The following is a 17,564-nucleotide window of genomic DNA, read 5'->3' on the forward strand; positions in this document are numbered from 1 at the left end:
TATCAGTCACACTGCTGCTCTGCCTACAATAGCTCGTTTACCATCTTCTTTCTTTGTATAGCACACCTTTACTTCATGATTGGGCTTTTTACAGGCTCTGTAGACTGATCCAAATGTAGAAATTTACTCTTGTCTGTTAACTTATGTGGTTGTCCACAGCAGCTTGTACATCTGCCTGTCCACTATGTGTTTTTTTGCTGCTGTTTCCCCACACCACTTTAACTGCCTTTCTCTTAACTTAATTGAAGGCTCGACATTTGGACAGTAAGCAACTTTACCTTTTATTTCCAAGCACAATGCACCTGCATGTGTACTGCGCTCTTCTCCTGGCGAGTTGCTCTTTTATCAGCACAGCACCCAGTCATTCCTACAATCTGGATTGCAACACATCACCGCACCACACTCATGAGATTTGGTTACCCCGATCCTGACATCAATCTCCCGAGATGTTTCAATAAAGCTCAAAGAACATCACCTCACTTTTCAAATGGGCTCTCTGCAGCCTTCAATACTGAACACAAGGTGCCACAATTCCAAATCATGGCCTCTCCTTTAACTGAGCTTCCATTTTCATCGTTGGTTGTTCTTGCTCTCACTTTGTTTTGTTTAGTTTTTGGATACCAGCTGTTCACTAGTGTGAAATTGACACGTACTCTGGACAATGTTTTTGCTTTTTGTATTTATTTTAATTTCAAAAATATACTTTATGCGTAAAAAAAAGCATATATGCATTGTCACAAACGCCATTTCGTTCAGTATAGTTGCATATCAAGTAAAAAAAAAACAAACAATGGACACTGAATAAAGACCTTTCTCATACACACAATACTAACGTTCACGTATTTTTGATGTGGAAGTGCCATGTTGGACTGGGCTGGACAAAGTCAGAAGTCACATTACACTAGGTTGTAGTCCAACAGGCTTATTTGAAATCACACCAGCTTTCAGAGCGCAGCCTCTTCGTCAGGTAAGTGAGAGAGAGGGGCACACACACACACACAGAGTGTATTTATCCATGTGGCTTTGTGCCATGAACATTTTTCTCCCAATCTTCCTCCCCTCCCACAGTCCATCAGGTCTTCCCTTACATTGTAACATCCAAATTTCACTGACTAGCCCTATAATCACTTTAATAGAGAAGGAAAGTGAAATTACAAATGCTGCAAACACTCCCTCTTCCAGCCTCAAAATCTGACATTTTCACTTTTTTCTGATGAAAGTCAGACTGGAATATTAACTATTTCTGCTGGTGCTGCCAGACCGACTGCGCTCTTTCAGTATTTTCTGCTTCCAATGTGCAAAATGTACAACAAAATAAAAGTCTGATAATAGATAACAACAGGGACATTCAACTTGGGTTGGAACAACAAACCGGAAGTGGTGAACGTGGGGGGGGGGTGGGGAATGTAATGACAGTCGGACCGGAAATAAATGTCGTGAAGGTGGGACACTCACGACAGACGGACCGGAAATGGTAGACATGATTGTGGGGTCTGTAATGGCAGACGGACCGGAAATGGTGGGCTTGAGGGTGGGGACGGTATTGGCAGACGGACCGGAAATGGTGGACTCGAGGGTGGGGACTGTAACGGTAGCCGGACCGGAAATGGTGGGCTCGAGGTTGGGGACTGTAATGGTCGCCGGACCGGAGCGCCGTACCGGACATGGTGGGCGCGAGGGTGGGGACTGTAATAGTAGCCGGACCGGAAATGGTGAACGTGGGGGTGGGGACTGTAATGGTAGCCGGACCGGAAATGGTTAACGTGGGGGTGGGGACTGTAATGTCAGCCGGACCGGAAATGGTTAACGTGGGGGTGGGGACTGTAATGTCAGCCGGACCGGAAATGGTTAACGTGGGGGTGGGGACTGTAATGTCAGCCGGACCGGAGGCCACGGCAGGGACCGGAAGCAGCCGCCTGGCAGCTGATGTTTTGGGTTTTTCTCCCGGATGTCGATTCGATCACCAGAGAAAACGCCGAGAGGTGAGCGAGCCTGAGGGAGAGGGAGAGGGTGAGGGACACACACAATGATAGGGGAGGGGATAGGGGGGGAGGGGTGAAGAATGGCCAATCCCCGTGCGGTGAGAGGTTACTCTCGGTCTGGATGCTGCCGGCCCGGCTGCGCTTTTCCAGCGTCACACTTTCTGACTCTGATCTCCAGCATCTGCACTTCCTCACTTTCTCCTCAGGAGGTGAATATGGCGAACCACCCCTGCCCCCTGCCCCCTGCCCCAGCTCTGTGTGCAGCCACTGGGCCATGATGCACTGGGCTGGACCGTGGTTGTCCTTGTGGGAATGTAATGGTGCGTGGTGGGCTGCGTTGGTGTGTGATGAACTCTGATGATCCGTGGTGGGTTGTGCTGGACCGTGGTGGTCTGTGATGGGTTGGGTTGGTACGTGGTGGTCTGTGATGGGTTGTGTTGGTACGTGGTGGGTTGTGCTGGACTGTGGTTGATTGATTTCCTTTGCTGGTTAAACACTATTTACCTGGTTCATTCTCATCAAAGGTTGGCTGCTCTTTGGCCAGGATTCTGTCCGATTGGAACAAACTGTTGACTGAAGTAGTTTCACTTCCAAATGTGACTGTGTCCTCACCACCACCGCCACCTGTCTCGCCTCCACCATCCAATTGTTTATTCAGCACTGGGCAAATAGAAATTCAGTCTAGAAAAAGAGTGTCCCATTATCTTTGTCACCCCAGGTCATGTTCTCTTGAGTTGTTAACTCTGATAGTATGAACACAGACTCGGGTAACAAGTGTCTACATTAGGAATCCCGAAACATTGATTTTCCTCCTCGGATGCTGCCTGACCTGCTGTGCTTTTCCAGCACCACTTTAATCTAGACTCTGATTTCCAGCATCTGCAGTCCTCAATTTTGCCTAGGGTAACAAGTGTCAGAAAATATTTTTATAAAGCAGTTAAGTACATTATTGTCTGAACTCAAGTTTGTTCATAAACTGATTTTCCTGATGAATTATCAAGCATATTAGAAGCTATTTAAGATGGAGCTGAAAACTTTACATCACGTGGCACAATGTCATACTGATGTAATCACTTTGCTCTCTTAAAGCTACATGGTGACCTGATTATAGATACATGTAATGCCACAACATGTCAAACTTCATTCCCTTGTCACTGACTCCTCTCACTCTGATAGCCCTCTGAGGATAAATCAGGTTGCTACAAACCTGAGAGAAAGTGAGGGCTGCAGATGCTGGAGATCAGAGCTGAAAATGTGTTGCTGGAAAAGCGCAGCAGGTCAGGCAGCATCCAAGGAACAGGAGAATCGACGTTTCGGGCTTAAGAAGAAGGGCTTATGCCCGAAACGTCGATTCTCCTGTTCCTTGGATGCTGCCTGACCTGCTGCGCTTTTCCAGCAACACATTTTCTGCTACAAACCTGAGGTCATTTTGACACGCATGGTCTCCAGTACCAAGACTACCTTCTTCCAAGTGCCTAACATTGTCCATCTCTGACTTTGCCTTTGCTGCTGAAACTCTCAGCCTGTAGACCGATCTGTTCAAAAGCCGTGTTATCTGACTCCCTATCTGCATCCTTTATAAACTTGTACAAAGCTGAGCTACAATTTTTACCTCATACCAAGCTCCTTTCGTGTAAAGTCTTAGAGATATGAGCAGAAATGCTCTCATAAGGCCCCTTGAATCTCCTGTGCTTATCTAATATGATCAAGGATGATCTTGAGCCTGAATTCCATCTTTGCGCCCACTCCCTATATACCTTCAATTTATTTAGTGATGGAGCATGCACTTCCCCATAAGGGTACAGAATTCCAAAAATTCATATTTGAGTCCTAAATGATTATTTATTCTAAAACTGTTCTGAACTGTTTCAGGTTCCTCACCCTATGGAAACAAATTGTGTCTACCCTAGTCAGCCCTTTCAGAAACTTTCATGTTTCAATTAACTCACCATCTCATCTTAGGAAAATCCTGTCAATCAGTGAATCAATCTAGTGAACAAATTATGTTTCCTTTGTCTATTTGCTGACCTTCATTGGCTCCCGCTTGGGCATCGTATCGATTATTGTCCCACCTCTAACTCTGTAACCTCCACTCACCGACAAAACCCCCAGTGCTAACTCTGTAACCTCCACTCACCGACAAAACCCCCAATGCTAACTCTGTAACTCTGTAACCTCCACTCACCGACAAAACCCCCAATGCTAACTCTCTAACTCTGTAACCTCCACTCACCGACAAACCCCCAATGCTAACTCTGTAACCTCCACTCACCGACAAAACCCCCAATGCTAACTCTGTAACTCTGTAACCTCCACTCACCGACAAAAGTCCCAATGTTAACTCTGTAACCTCCACTCACCGACAAAACCCCCAATGCTAACTCTGTAACTCTGTAACCTCCACTCACCGACAAAACCCCCAATGCTAATCTGAACTTCAACCCTAAACCTAACCCTAAACATATGCTTTGTATTAATATAACTTAATCTAAAACTTATCCCTAATCAAAACCAACTAAGATCTCTCCTCCCCTCCAGTAAGGCCTCTTCAGTGTTTCCAATTTTCATTGCTTCACCATCAGTGTGCTTTGTCTTCAGGTACCAGCACCCTGAGTATTCTCCAGCTGGAGCCCTTTTTTCAGGGCTTATGCCCGAAACATCAATTCTCCTGTTCCTTGGATGCTGCCTGACCTGCTGCGCTTTTCCAGCAACACATTTTCAGCTCTGATCTCCAGCATCTGCAGTCCTCACTTTCTCCCTGAGTATTCTCCACCTTGATTTCCAAACCGCTAGTTGCCTGTTTTAGTATTTCCTGATGTTGGCTGAATATGAGCTTGTGACCTACATAGGGGAGTGGTCTGTGTTGAAGGCCATGTTTAATTTATTGAGGCAATGTAGCCCATATTTACAGATTGTTTTCAATTAGGCTAACAATGAGCACTCATACATGGAATCCCATGCAGTGTGGAAGCAGGCCATTCAGCCCATTGAGTCCACCCAGACCCTTCCGCCTACCCCAGTAACCCTGCATTTCCCATGGCTAACCCACCTACCTTGTACATCCCTGAACACTATGGGCAATTTAGCATGGACAATCCACCTAACTGCACATCTTTGCACTGTGGAAGGAAATCCATGCAGATGCGGGGAGAATGTACAAACTCCACACAGACAGTCGCCCGAGGCTGGAATTGAACCTGGGGGTCCCTTGAGGCAGCATTGCTAACCACTGAGCCACTGTGCTGCCCCCTCACTATTGTGTAATTCTGTTGATGAGGGTGAAGCATGTCTGTGTGTAAGGGGCTAACTGCCGTCATCATTGCCTCTGTTTTTTCCCAATCCCCTCCACTCACATCTTTCTCTGTTTCATGTGGCCAGTGAAGATAGTCACTGACTGTGTCAATCAGTATTGCTGGTATCCATTAAAAAGCTGCGCATTTGAGACAAAGCTGACAGTGAGCATCAAACCAAATGGTCATGCAGCCTCAGACAAGCTGACGTTCAACCGATTAAAAAGCTTCAGCCCTTTAATTGAAGCCTTTCAACAAGGCTACTGCTTAAAGGACTTAGTTAAAATCCTTTTGAATGACACTCAACTTCAGAGATCTCCATTATTTGATTCATCATTGGTTTGTTTTACTGGTGAGGACTTAAATTTGATGTTTTCATGTGCAACGTTATTCCCAGAAATGCAGAAGGATATGAGGTTGTAATAAACCATGCTGCAGTTTACATGGTTGTACTGATAAAAGGTCACACGTGAGAGATGGGTGTTACAGTTGTTGGATTGTGTAATGAACTAATTTTGATATAAAACTTTGGTTCTGCTCATAATGTTTTGCTGCTTTTTCTAGCAGTTTAATGATAATGATTGAGCATTGTATCAGAAGGTATTCTGAAGAGTTTATTTTCTCATGCTGATTACTTTGCCCCAAGCCCACTCTCAATTCTGATGCACAAGAGGACCTTATTTGACACCAGAGAGTGCAATACACCCATTCCCTAATTGTTATATAATTCAACTCCATATTCTTCAGGGTCATCCATATGATTGCAGGCTAAGTAACCACCTCATTAGTTGTTTTTAGATGACATAAAACAATCACAGTCCTCTTCATCTGACCCTGTCAATATATTGCTCTGTTCTTCCCCTCTCAGGTTTGTCTAGCTTCCCCTTCAATATACCCACATGCTTTTCACCTTAACCATGCCCAGTGGTGTCGAGTTCCAGTGAATTCTGACCAGTCTTTGGGTAAAGAGTTGTGTTTGAATTTCTGATTGGATTTATTACATTAAGGTTACTGGTTTTGCTTTCCTCATAAATAGAATCAGCTTCTCTACATCTACGTTATCACGACTTTTTGTAATTTTGAAGTCTCAACAGGTTTTCTCTTTGGCTTCTCTTATCGAGAGAGGAACATCCCAGTTTTCCTGAAAGGGAAAAGATCTACATTTTGACCTTAGAAATCTTGTTCTATATCTTCCCCAGTGTCTGTCTAGCTTTCCCATGAAAAGGATCAATTAACCTTTATTTTCCCAAATGTGTAGTCTTTTATAGCCTTGGTAATCAAACAACTTACATTGGAGGGCATCTTGTTCCAAATACAGAGGAACCTCGATTATCCAAACAAGATGGGTGGGCACTATTTCTTTTGGAAAATTGATAATTCAATTAATTGCTTGAATGCCTTTCCTCTGGGATTCGGAGTTTTCTGAAGTTTCCTTTGTCCTCTCTCTGCCTGCCTTGCTCCCTCTGTCTGTCTCAGGGTTTGTTTCTGAGCAGACACACACTTGTGTGTAAGGCATTGCTGAAGCCCCCCAATCAGTTAACACAGTGAGCACTTACTAAGTCCACTCCCCATACAGGAGACTAGGCAGCAGCACACCACGCGTGAGCTCACCACCTCCCCCCGGCCCCCTGTCCACTCCCTAACCCATCCAACCACGCCACTATCTGCCCCTGTCCGTCCCCACCCACCATCCCCCCTCCCCTTCCCAAATAGAGCGCGCACGCACACACATATATACATACGCGCACACACCCCCTTTTGGCTGTAACGTTTTGACAGGTTCTGCCTTTGCCCTGTACAGGACAATGTTGGAGAGATTATCTGGGGAAGGGGGGGTTTAGGGTACACCCCTGTGGAGACCGTGCCTGGAATCCCATCGATGTCCAGGACTGTTCTCCACAGCAGTTCAGTAAACTGGGTTCATTTTTAATCATTGTAAACAAAAGACCTGATCAGTGTTGGTAACACCTCTTTGATGTAATGTTTCTATCGGGACCTTGGGATCTCCTTTGGATAATCTGAAATTCAGATAATTGATATTCGGATAATTGAGGTTCCTCTGTATCCTTCGGTAATGGAGTTGTGGAACAGTTAGTGATCCAGCAAATCTCAGCCTCTTGTCTGTTACTTGTTCACCATTTCACCATGAGAAGTATTTTTGCAAGGGGCACCATATGCCATTTCTATAATAATGCTCCACGTGATTTTTCATTTCTTGGACAGTTTTCTTTTGTGTTTCTTCCCCAGTACCAATTAGAATGCTTGTTTCACAGAGTATTCAGTCACATTCAGTTTATTCAAAACTTGCAATTTATGTAGCACCTTTCTGAACCCTGATATTTTACGCTAATGGAATGCAGTATCTTTGAAGGGGTATTGACTTCTGTCATTTTGGAAATGCAGCGGCAGTCCACCTCAAATAATCATAACCATATACTTGTTGCCGAACCAGTATTATTAAAGTATGTGCCATGATACAGAAGAAGGACATAAAAATATTAAATAAAACTGGAAAACCATTTGTCCCTGCTCCGCCATTCAACAAAAACCCCACTTTTGCTCATAGCTCTTAACTCCTCAACAGTTCAAAAATCAAACTACTTGGCTCAGCGGTTAGCACTGCTGTCTCAGAGCACCAGGGTCCCAGGTTTGATTCCAGCCTCGGACGACCCTCTGTGTGGAGTTTGCACATTCTCCCCGTGCCTGCATGGGTTTGCTCCAGTTTCCTCCCACAGTCCAAAGATGTGCAGGTCAGGTGTATTGGCCGTGCTAACTTGCCCATAATGTTCGGTGCATTAGTTAGAGGGAAATGAGTCTGGGTGGGTTACTCTTCAGAGGGTTGGTGCAGACTGCTTGGGCTGAAGGGCCTGTTTCCACACTGTAGGGAATTTAATCTAATCTAAAAAATACTTGAAATATGTCCCATTCCCCATTCTTCTCAAAATATCTTTTATACTGACCTGAGAGAGCAGAAGGGGCCTTGATTTAACATTTCCCCCTTACAATTCTACCCAGTTCTGTCATCAGCAAATTTGGAAATGTTGAATTTGGTTCTCTCATCTAGGTAATGTAGGTATTGTGAATAGCTGGGGCCCAAGCACTGATCCTTTTGGTATATCACTTGTCACTGCCTGTCACTCAGAAGAACTCCAATCCATTCCCACTCTCTTTCTTGTCTGGCAACCAATTCTGAATCCATGCCAATATATTAATTATCCCTTATCCCATGTGTTTTAACTTTGCTCACTAATCTTTTATAGGGGGCCCTATCAAAAGTCTTCCAGAAACCCAAATACAACACATCCATGGTTCTCCCTTATCTATACTAGTTACATCCTCAAGAAAAGCAGTACATTTGTTAAGCATGATTTGTCTTTCATAAATCAATGCTGACTTTGTCCAATCCGGTTGATGTTTTCCAAATCTCTGGCATTATGTCTTATTATAATAGCATTTTCCCCCACACTTCACTGTGTCGGAACAAGTTGCTTATAAATGTCTAAAATGTATTTTATATCCAAACAAACCAACAGAAGTTGCTCGAGAAACTCAGCAGGGCTGAGTGTAGCAGCATCTGTGTAGAGAAAACAGTTAACTTTTTGTGTCCAGTGATCCTTCCTCAGAAAGCAAGCCTTACTTTGTTGCTACAAAGGCTTCACCTATTTCAGAATCATTGTAGCCTCTCTTTCAAGTTGTTTGTTTTTACAAAAATGTTTTTTCTATCCCCAGAATAACAGAATATTGAACTGGGACTCCCTTTAGATGATTTTGTTAGAGCTTTTCAGGCAGCAGAGTGCCAGGCTCTTTGCTGTATTAGATGATCTCAGCCAGGATGCTACAAGTAGCCACAGAGAGCTGAAACCATGAAATGAGAATTGGTCAGGGTTAAACTGTTAATTAGTACCCACTGGCTTCTGCTGATGGAGATATGGCCCAATAGGACTATGACTGTGATGTCCACAGCTGAAGTAGCCTTCTGTCACTCACTGCTGAGCCATGCAGTATGGTTAACGGTGATCTGCCCCTGGTTGTGAAGTCATCCGTCAAAATACCATTCACATTTCTAACTTATTCTTTTAATTATTCACAAAACTTAACATTACTGTTTTGCTTTTCTAAGGCTCAATGTGGCCCCTTCACCTGCCCTTGGAAGTTACACTGCTTGCTGAGGCGTCACTCTGAGGATGCTGCTAACTTTCCAGTTACTTTATCCAAATGCTTATTATGTACAATTTTGTGAAGTAAATGTGAACAGACAGCGGGATGGAGGGAGGCATGTCACAGCTGAGGGTGTGCACGCTGATGTCGGTTCCACTTGTTTGTGAGCAAGATAGAGAATCTCTAGTCTGTTGTTGTTTGGTCTTTAACCTCCAGACAGGGAAAGTCACTTTCTGTCTTAACTCTAATTAATTTTGAAACTGATTGACCTAAATTACTGGCCAGAGAGTAGGGTCCCCTCTAGGGAGCCTCCTGTGGCACAGTGCTTGTGTCCCTACTCCTGGATGGGGAGGCCTGGGTTCAAGTCCCACCTGCTCCACAGGCATGTAATAGTATCTCTGAGCAGGTTGATTTGATGAACTAGGTTAAGTTTAAAAAACAAATCCTCAGCCGCTTTCCCAGAATTGGTCTATTGGCAATGATCTTTACAGTTTGTTTAGGTGGAAAAACCAGCCATGGCAACAACTGACGTGTTGGTGGATTTACAAGATGACCTGGTGTCAGACGATACTTCCAAGGCACTTGGACAGCTCAAACTCTCTCCACTGGATGAAAAGACCTGGCCTACAGAGTGTGATGGCGAGTTACAGCCAGGTTAGTGTTACCTGTGATTGTGATTCTGTTAAGGGGCAGGCTCAGTGCAGAGCCTCTAAATACGAAACTGTGATGGATGTTTCAAATACATGGGGGCGGCAAGCGATGTCACCCTAAAAATCCTGAGAAAAAGAAATCGCGGGAGGCACCCAAGCAGGCTCTCCTCTCTCCTGCCTGAGCAGAGTTAACATAATCTGTGAGGAATTGCTTCGTCAATCACTGGCTGCCTCTCTCTGGGCATTTGCAGCTGATAGGGACTCTGGCATGACAGAAAACGCAGAAGGTTTTGTTGTGAGTGCATCACCTAATGAAGGAATTAATGAGACTGGAAAAGGATCCCCATGACAGCCATTAATGAGTTGCTGCAAGTCAAATTCTCAAAGCCCTTGAGAAAATCTACAGAGGATTCCTTGAAAAAAATATACTGAGTCCCTCTCTTATCTTTGAACAGAAACTGAACTCTACCTAATCGCCAAAGCTGTGCTCATATAGATCCTACACAAGGCATTCATGACTGACTGAAACACACAAAAGAAATCTCTAGCTGACCATTTCTCTCCACACCCGTGTTCACTGCGGAAAGTTCCAGACTGGTTTCCCTCAGCTGACATTGCACAAGCCATCATTCCTATTTGCTGTCTTCTTAGACTCTCAATGTCAATATCTGCCAGCATGCAGTACCTCTACATGGGTTAGAATCTTGCTTTCTGCATGCCTGACTTCTATACTGCAATCTAGCATTGTGTGAAGTCTAGGTCCTGAGTTATAGACATGAGTCAGCATCAACTAGAACTCAACACCATAACAGGCTAAAATTCGCTCCCCTAACTTGACCAAACCGAGACTTCGAGTCAAGCAACCACTCTCAATGCGGGATAAGCATCAGTTCCTTCTTATAAAGCTCACAGAAGTTGCACCTCTCACGTTTAAACCTGCCACATACATAGTCCTATTTAGCAACAAGATGTAAGAATCTAGTATTTTCTGGTTAAAAAGGTTAGGTCTTCCGTCTAATATAGAAAAGGTTCCTTGCTCTGCTGCATGATTGATGCAAGATTTATGTTGCAAAAGGCTGGACTCCCAATTCTGACGCTAGGCCTGAACCAATTTGGGAGTTTCACGGAGAGATTCTCTCCACGAGGCCGAGCGAGTTTTCTCAACCTTTCTTCCCAAACCAGCCTCGTGCACCATGTCCCCATGGCACCCTGCTTGTTGTATTATCCCACTTACCCCAGGTGGAAATACTGCTGCTGTGATTCCTGGGATTCTAACGATCTTTAAAGCTGAGCTATGGACACCGTGAAGTATTGGCAGTGTGCACTTGGCCTAGACATATCAGAGAAGGAGAATTTGGCAGCCTGCTTTGCTGATGAGGACTTGAAGGCCTTGGTGGACAAAGGATCTACCTGTGGTGACTGTCCACAGAATGTGCCTTCAGATGTTGGCTGACAGAAGGCAGTAAGAGCAAGTGGCTAGCTGGAGTTGCCAGGAAACCGCTCTGATTGTCATGTTAGGAACTGTTGCTGTCTAGTTTCTATCCAGAGGTGGGAGAACGGAAAACTACATATCAGTGAGCTGAGATGACATGATAGTGAGGATATTACTACAGGCAAATAGGCCTCTCGCTGCTCAGCGGTGAGAGCCTCCTCTCGTTGTTCGGCACTTGGTTGGAAAATGGGATTTTTGCTCACAAAATTGGGGATCTCCTTGCTTTCAATCTTGCGCAGTTGTCCCAACTTCCTTGAATTGTCCATGTCATTCACTGTCGGGAGGATTTGGCCCTACAGTTGGCATTTCACCTTTTTTGTAATTTTCCTAACATATCATCAGACGCTGCTGGCTTGGATATCTTAAGCATTCGCAGGAGAATTGACCACTTTAGTTTAGTTTAGTTTTGACATGGAGATAACTGGGTTGAAAGAGTTCTCGATCCAAATAGAATTTAATGCTCCTGCTCAGTGATCTTTGAAGTAAATAACCACTGTCAGGTGCCTGGTTTGTTAAGGTCTGGGTTTTAAAAGGGACTGTTTCAAATCTCCCTGTCAAACAGTTGCACTCATTAGAATAACAGTCGGACATTCAGCCTGACCAGCCTGCTCTGTCATTTTAATACAACTATGGTTGATCAAACACTTCAATACCTTTTAATCTCACTATCTGTACAACCTTTTACACCATTGATAATGCAAAGTGATCAGTCTCTACTTTAAATATCCATAATCCTTTGAGTAAAAAAAGAAGTTTTCTCATATCATCCTTTGTGACATGACCCTTAATTTTAAGTTGTGCCTCTTGGTTTTCCTCTCCCCAATTAGGGAGACATCTTACCTCAAAACTAAACTAGTTCCACTTGGCCCACAACCCCTCGAAACCTTTCCTAATCATATACCGATCCAAATGTCTTTTAAATGTTCTAAGTATATCTGCATCCACCACTTCCCCTGGCAGTTAATTCCACATGCAAACCCCCCTCTGTATGAAAAGGTTGCCCCTGAGATTCCTTTAAAATCTTTCCCCTCTCAACTTAAAAGTATGACCTATCTTAAGGAAAAGACTTTTGCTATTCACCTTATCCATGCCCCTCATGATTTTATAAACCTCTGTAAGGTCATCCCTTAACCTCCTATGCTTCAGTGAAAAAAGTCCCAGCCTATCCTTATAACTCAAACCCCTCAGTCCCAGCAACATCCTGGTAACTCTTTCCTGAGCCCTCTCCTATAGCAAGATACTAGAACTGAACGCAGTGCTCCAAAGGTGGCCTCACCAATGTCCTGTATAACTGCAATATGATGTCCCAACTCGGAAACTGAGAGCTCTGAGCAATGAAGGCAAGTGTGCTGAACACTTCTTAACCACCCTGTCAACCTGTGATGCACATTTCAAAGAACAATGTCCTGAACTTCTAGGTCTCTCTGTTCAACAGCACTATCTACGGCCACACCATTAATTGTGGAAGGCCTGTCCTTGTTTGTTTTGCCAAATGCAATATCTCCCGTTTATCCAAATTAAACCTCATCTGCCACTCCTCAGCTCATTGGCCCAATTTACCAAGATCCCTTTGTCATCTTAGATAACCTTCTTCACGTTCAACTATACCACCAATTTTGGTGTCATCCACAAACCTGCTAAGCATGTGTCCTAAATTCTCATCCAAATCGTTTATATAAATGACATACAAAAGTGGACCCAGCACCTTTTCTGTTAGTACTGTATTATCGATTATAAATTCTCCTCTCTCTGTCTGTAATGAATCCTCTTTCGGGAAGCTTTAGAGAGGGTGTAGAGGAGATTTACCAAGATGCTGCCTGGACTGGAGGGCATATTCTATGAAGAAAGGTTGAGGGAGCTAGGGCTTTTCTAATTGGAACGGAGAAGGAATGAGAGGTGACTCGATAGAGGTATACAAGATGTTGAGAGGCGTAGATAGAGTGAATAGCTAGAGACATTTTTCTCATGGGCGGAAATGCCAGAAATAATTTTAAGGTGATTGGAGGAAATATCAGAGATACGTTGTTTACTCAGAGTGGTGAGTGCGTGGGATTCACTGCCAGCGGTGGTAGTGGAGTTAGATACATTAGGGACATTTAAGCGACTCTTGGATAGGCACATGGAAGATAGTGCAATGTAGCGAGCTTGGAGACGATTCGCAGCTCAGGTTGAGGTTCTGGATGTAAGTTTGCTTGCTGAGCTGGAATGTTCATTTTCAGATGTTTCGTCACCATACTAGGTAACATCATCAGTGAGCTACCAGTGTTATGGCCCACTTTCTGTTTGTGTTTAGGTTTCCTTGGGTTGGTGATGTCATTTCCTGTGGTGATGCAATTTCCTGTGTTGGTGGTGTCATTTCCTGTTCTTTTTCTCAGAGGGTGAGAGATGGGATCACCCTCTGAGAAAAAGAACAGGAAATTACATCACCAACCCAAGGAAATATAAACACAGAAAGCAGGCCATAACACCAGAGCATCACTGGAGACTCATTATTGGTGTTACCTCGTATGGTGACAACACGTCTGAAAACGGATCTTCCAGCTCAGTGAGCAGACTTACGTGGAGAAGGGTATGTAGGTCAGTCTGATCTTAGAATAGGATAGAAGGCCGGCACACCTTCAAGAGCCAAAGGACCTGTACTGTGCTGTATTGTTCAATGTTCTGTGTATAGAAGCTTTTTCGATAGTCTCAATGTGACACTGTCAGTGCCTCCTCACCAATACGAATAAAAGAATCACGGGACGGTGAGACAGCACTTTCCAAATCAAGGAGCAAAATAATCTGAGAAAGCTGATGGGGTTCTGGGCAACTTCTAGCAAGTATGTTGTTGAGTAAAGAGGCGATACTGTGGAGGGGAGAAGGAAGAAATTCCCATTGCAAAATATCCTTGCCCTCCCTTGTCAGCCAGTCCTTCCAGTAATATCCTGATGGAGCAGCCTTTGCTGGGTATGGTTTAATGAATGGCAGTGAGTATTGGCATGCTAATTGCTAGTGAGTGAACCGAAGAGTGGGGGCGGGGGGGGGCACATGATGATCAGAAGAATGAAGTCAAAAGAATATTAACATTTTCAGCAGTCACACAGAGTGATTGTCCAACTACATGAAAGTGAATACCTACAATTTTATAAAGGTCTTCCAAGGTCCATGCATTTCACCTCAGTTCTTAGGTAGTCTCCCATGTTGATTTATTTAAGATATTGCAGTAGTTATTTGAATGCAAATTAATTTTGATTACTCCTGCATTTGTACTCATTTAACCGGTGGGTCAAATTTTAATCTTTAATTTTGAGGTATCTTAGAGCTTCTAAATCTGAGACAGTATCTTGTCCCCATTTGGGTGTGTTGAATCTTTCTCACCCCAGTGACATTTTCGAGCCTTGGGCCAGAAGAGTTGAGGCAGATTTGGTGTTTTGTGACATCACCAGGGTATATCCATCCCTGATTGGCTGTCTGGCCTGTCAGTCAGTCTTGGTGACCAATCCCATTGTGGCACAAAGACCTAAGGCTATCACCCACCAACAGTGGAATGTTAATTGACTGTGGATTTTGTTCCTTAATACGCAAAGTCTTTTCAGCTGAGAGGAAACGAGGTAAGAAAAGTCATTTAAACTGATTTACCTGGTCCCTTGAGAGACTTTAAACCCAAAATTAAGTTCATAAGCAATACTAGGACCTCTGAAGATCAGCTGTTTGAAACACCACACGAGAAGTGAAACTGACTGTGGCCATGAAGGCATGTGAAGCTATTGATTTCAAGCTTCGGGAGCAAGGTAGGTCACATGATTGCATGGGACTCCAACTGTGGTTTAGTTAAAATCACAGTAAACCTCGGGCTCCTCTTAATTCCTTACTGGTTTAAGGGCAGCCTTCAGTTTGGTATTGATACATCTGCAGGTCCCAGGTCCTAGGTTCCATGTTTTATTACTTACTCATTTATGGGATGTGGACTGGTATTTATTGTCCGTCCTTCATTGTTCCCAAGGTGATGGTGGTCAGCTGCCAGTGTGTTATTTTCAAGTCAAGATGTGTACGGCTAGAAGGGGGCACTTAGAGACTTTTGTATTCCCATTCTTATCGTTCTAGCTGGTTGAGATTGTGGTTTGGAAAGTTAACTAATCTCAGTCAGGTAGTATTATTCATGAGTCCAACTGCTCTCTGAATCACAAAGCAAGGGAAGGGAATATCTAAGAGTCTTTATCTTTGTTTTCCGCAGAGCAGCCATACGTGCATGCGATAAGAGGTTTGAATTCAGTACTTCTCATGTCCAGTTAGCCTGAAACCTCTACTGTGTAGACTCGGGGCATCAGTAACTATTACGGCACGTTACTGAAAGCTGTAAACACCCAAAGGCAATGAGAGTTGTCAGCTGGTGGAGCAAAAGTGTTGAGAGATACTTCAGAGCTGGCAGTCCTGGCACTTGCAGCCAGTGTGAATGTTAATGAAACAGGACAAGATCAAATGAAACATCTACTATTTCTCATCTTGATACCTGTATCTGAATCTCCAGCAACACGGTGGATTACAACATTGACAGCATCTAGGTAGACAGCATCTAGGTAGACAGCATCTAGGTAGACAGCATCTAGGTAGACAGCATCTAGGTAGACCCCAGTAGGAATTTGTTGGAACAATCAGTGAGGGAGTTCTAGTGGTAATGGCCTAGTTTCAGAGATGCCATCCCTTTCCTCATATGAAGACCACCCCATTTAGTTTCCTTGGTTTCAGCGTTTTTCTCTCGACCTCCATCTATTTTAATTCCACGTCCATGGCCCCCAGAGCCTTTCGGCTAAACTAACCTCCCCTGCCACTCCTGAACCTGCTCACCATTCCATGACTTGCCTAACACCAATTCCACCACGTCACCTCTGGAATCCTTCACAATACCCCACCGAATATTGCTCAAACCCTTTGCTTGCAACCTTACTCCATGATCCTGTGTCTACCAGAGCTGGTCTTGGGCCAATTAGAGTCATAGAGATGTACAACACGGAAACAAACCCTTTGGTCCAACCCGTCCATGCCGACCAGATATCCCAACCCAACCCAGTCCCAGCTGCCAGTACCCGGCCCATATCCTTCCAAACCCTTCCTGTTCATATACCCATCCAAATGCCTCTTAAATATTGCAATTGTACCACATCCTCTGGCAGCTCATTCCATACACGTACCACCCTCTGTGTGAAAAAGTAGCTCCTTAGGTCTCTTTTATATCTTTCGCCTCTCACCCTAAACCTATGCCCTCTAGTTCTGGACTCCCCGACCCCAGGGAAAAGACTTTGTCTACTTATCCATGCCCCTCATAATTTTGTAAACCTCTATAAGGTCATCCCTCAGCCTCTGACACTCCAGGGAAAACAGTCCCAGCCTGTTCAGCCTCTCCCTATAGCTCAAATCCTCCAACCCTGGCATCCTTGTAAATCTTTTCTGAACCTTTTCAAGTTTCACAACATCTTTGCGATAGGAAGGAGACCAGAATTGCACGCAATATTCCAACAGTGGCCTAACCAATGTCATGTACAGCCGCAACAGTGTATAAGTCCTGCTAAGATTTGCTTTCCCAAAATGCAGCACCTCGCATTTATCTGAATTAAACTCCATCTGCCATTTCTCAGCCCATTGGCCCATCTGGTCCAGATCCTGTTGTAATTTGAGGAAACCCTCTTCGCTGTCCACTACACCTCCAATTTTGGTGTCATCTGCAAACTTACTAACTGTACCTCTTATGTTCGCGTCCAAATCATTTATGTAAATGACAAAAAATAGAGGACCCAGCACCGATCCTTGTGTTACACCACTGGTCACAGGCCTCCAGTCTGAAAAACAACCCTCCACCACCACCCTCTGCCTTCTACCTTTGCGCCAGTTCTGTATCCAAATGGCTAGTTCTCCCTGTATTCCATGAGATCTAACCTTGCTAATCAGTCTCCCATGGGGAACCTTGTCGAACGCCTTACTGAAGTCCATATAGATCACATCTACTGCTCTGCCCTCA

At 44.3% G+C, this 17,564-nt stretch overlaps 1 protein-coding gene across 4 annotated transcripts in view; it reads left to right on the forward strand.

Annotated features, from left to right (window-relative positions):
- Positions 1 to 1,875: 1,875 nt before the first annotated feature.
- The window catches only part of arhgap1 (Rho GTPase activating protein 1), a 45,988-nt gene continuing 30,299 nt past the window's right edge, over positions 1,876 to 17,564 (forward strand). For all 4 annotated transcript variants that reach the window (XM_043706228.1, XM_043706229.1, XM_043706230.1 and 1 more), the window contains exons 1-2: positions 1,876 to 1,982; positions 9,922 to 10,084. In XM_043706228.1, coding sequence (XP_043562163.1) covers positions 9,946 to 10,084 — 139 coding nt within the window. In that variant the 5' untranslated portion in view covers positions 1,876 to 1,982; positions 9,922 to 9,945. The remainder of the gene's footprint in view (positions 1,983 to 9,921; positions 10,085 to 17,564) is intronic.

The sequence above is a fragment of the Chiloscyllium plagiosum genome, chromosome 16 (genome assembly GCF_004010195.1).
Source record: "Chiloscyllium plagiosum isolate BGI_BamShark_2017 chromosome 16, ASM401019v2, whole genome shotgun sequence".
Taxonomy (NCBI): Eukaryota; Metazoa; Chordata; class Chondrichthyes; order Orectolobiformes; family Hemiscylliidae; genus Chiloscyllium; species Chiloscyllium plagiosum.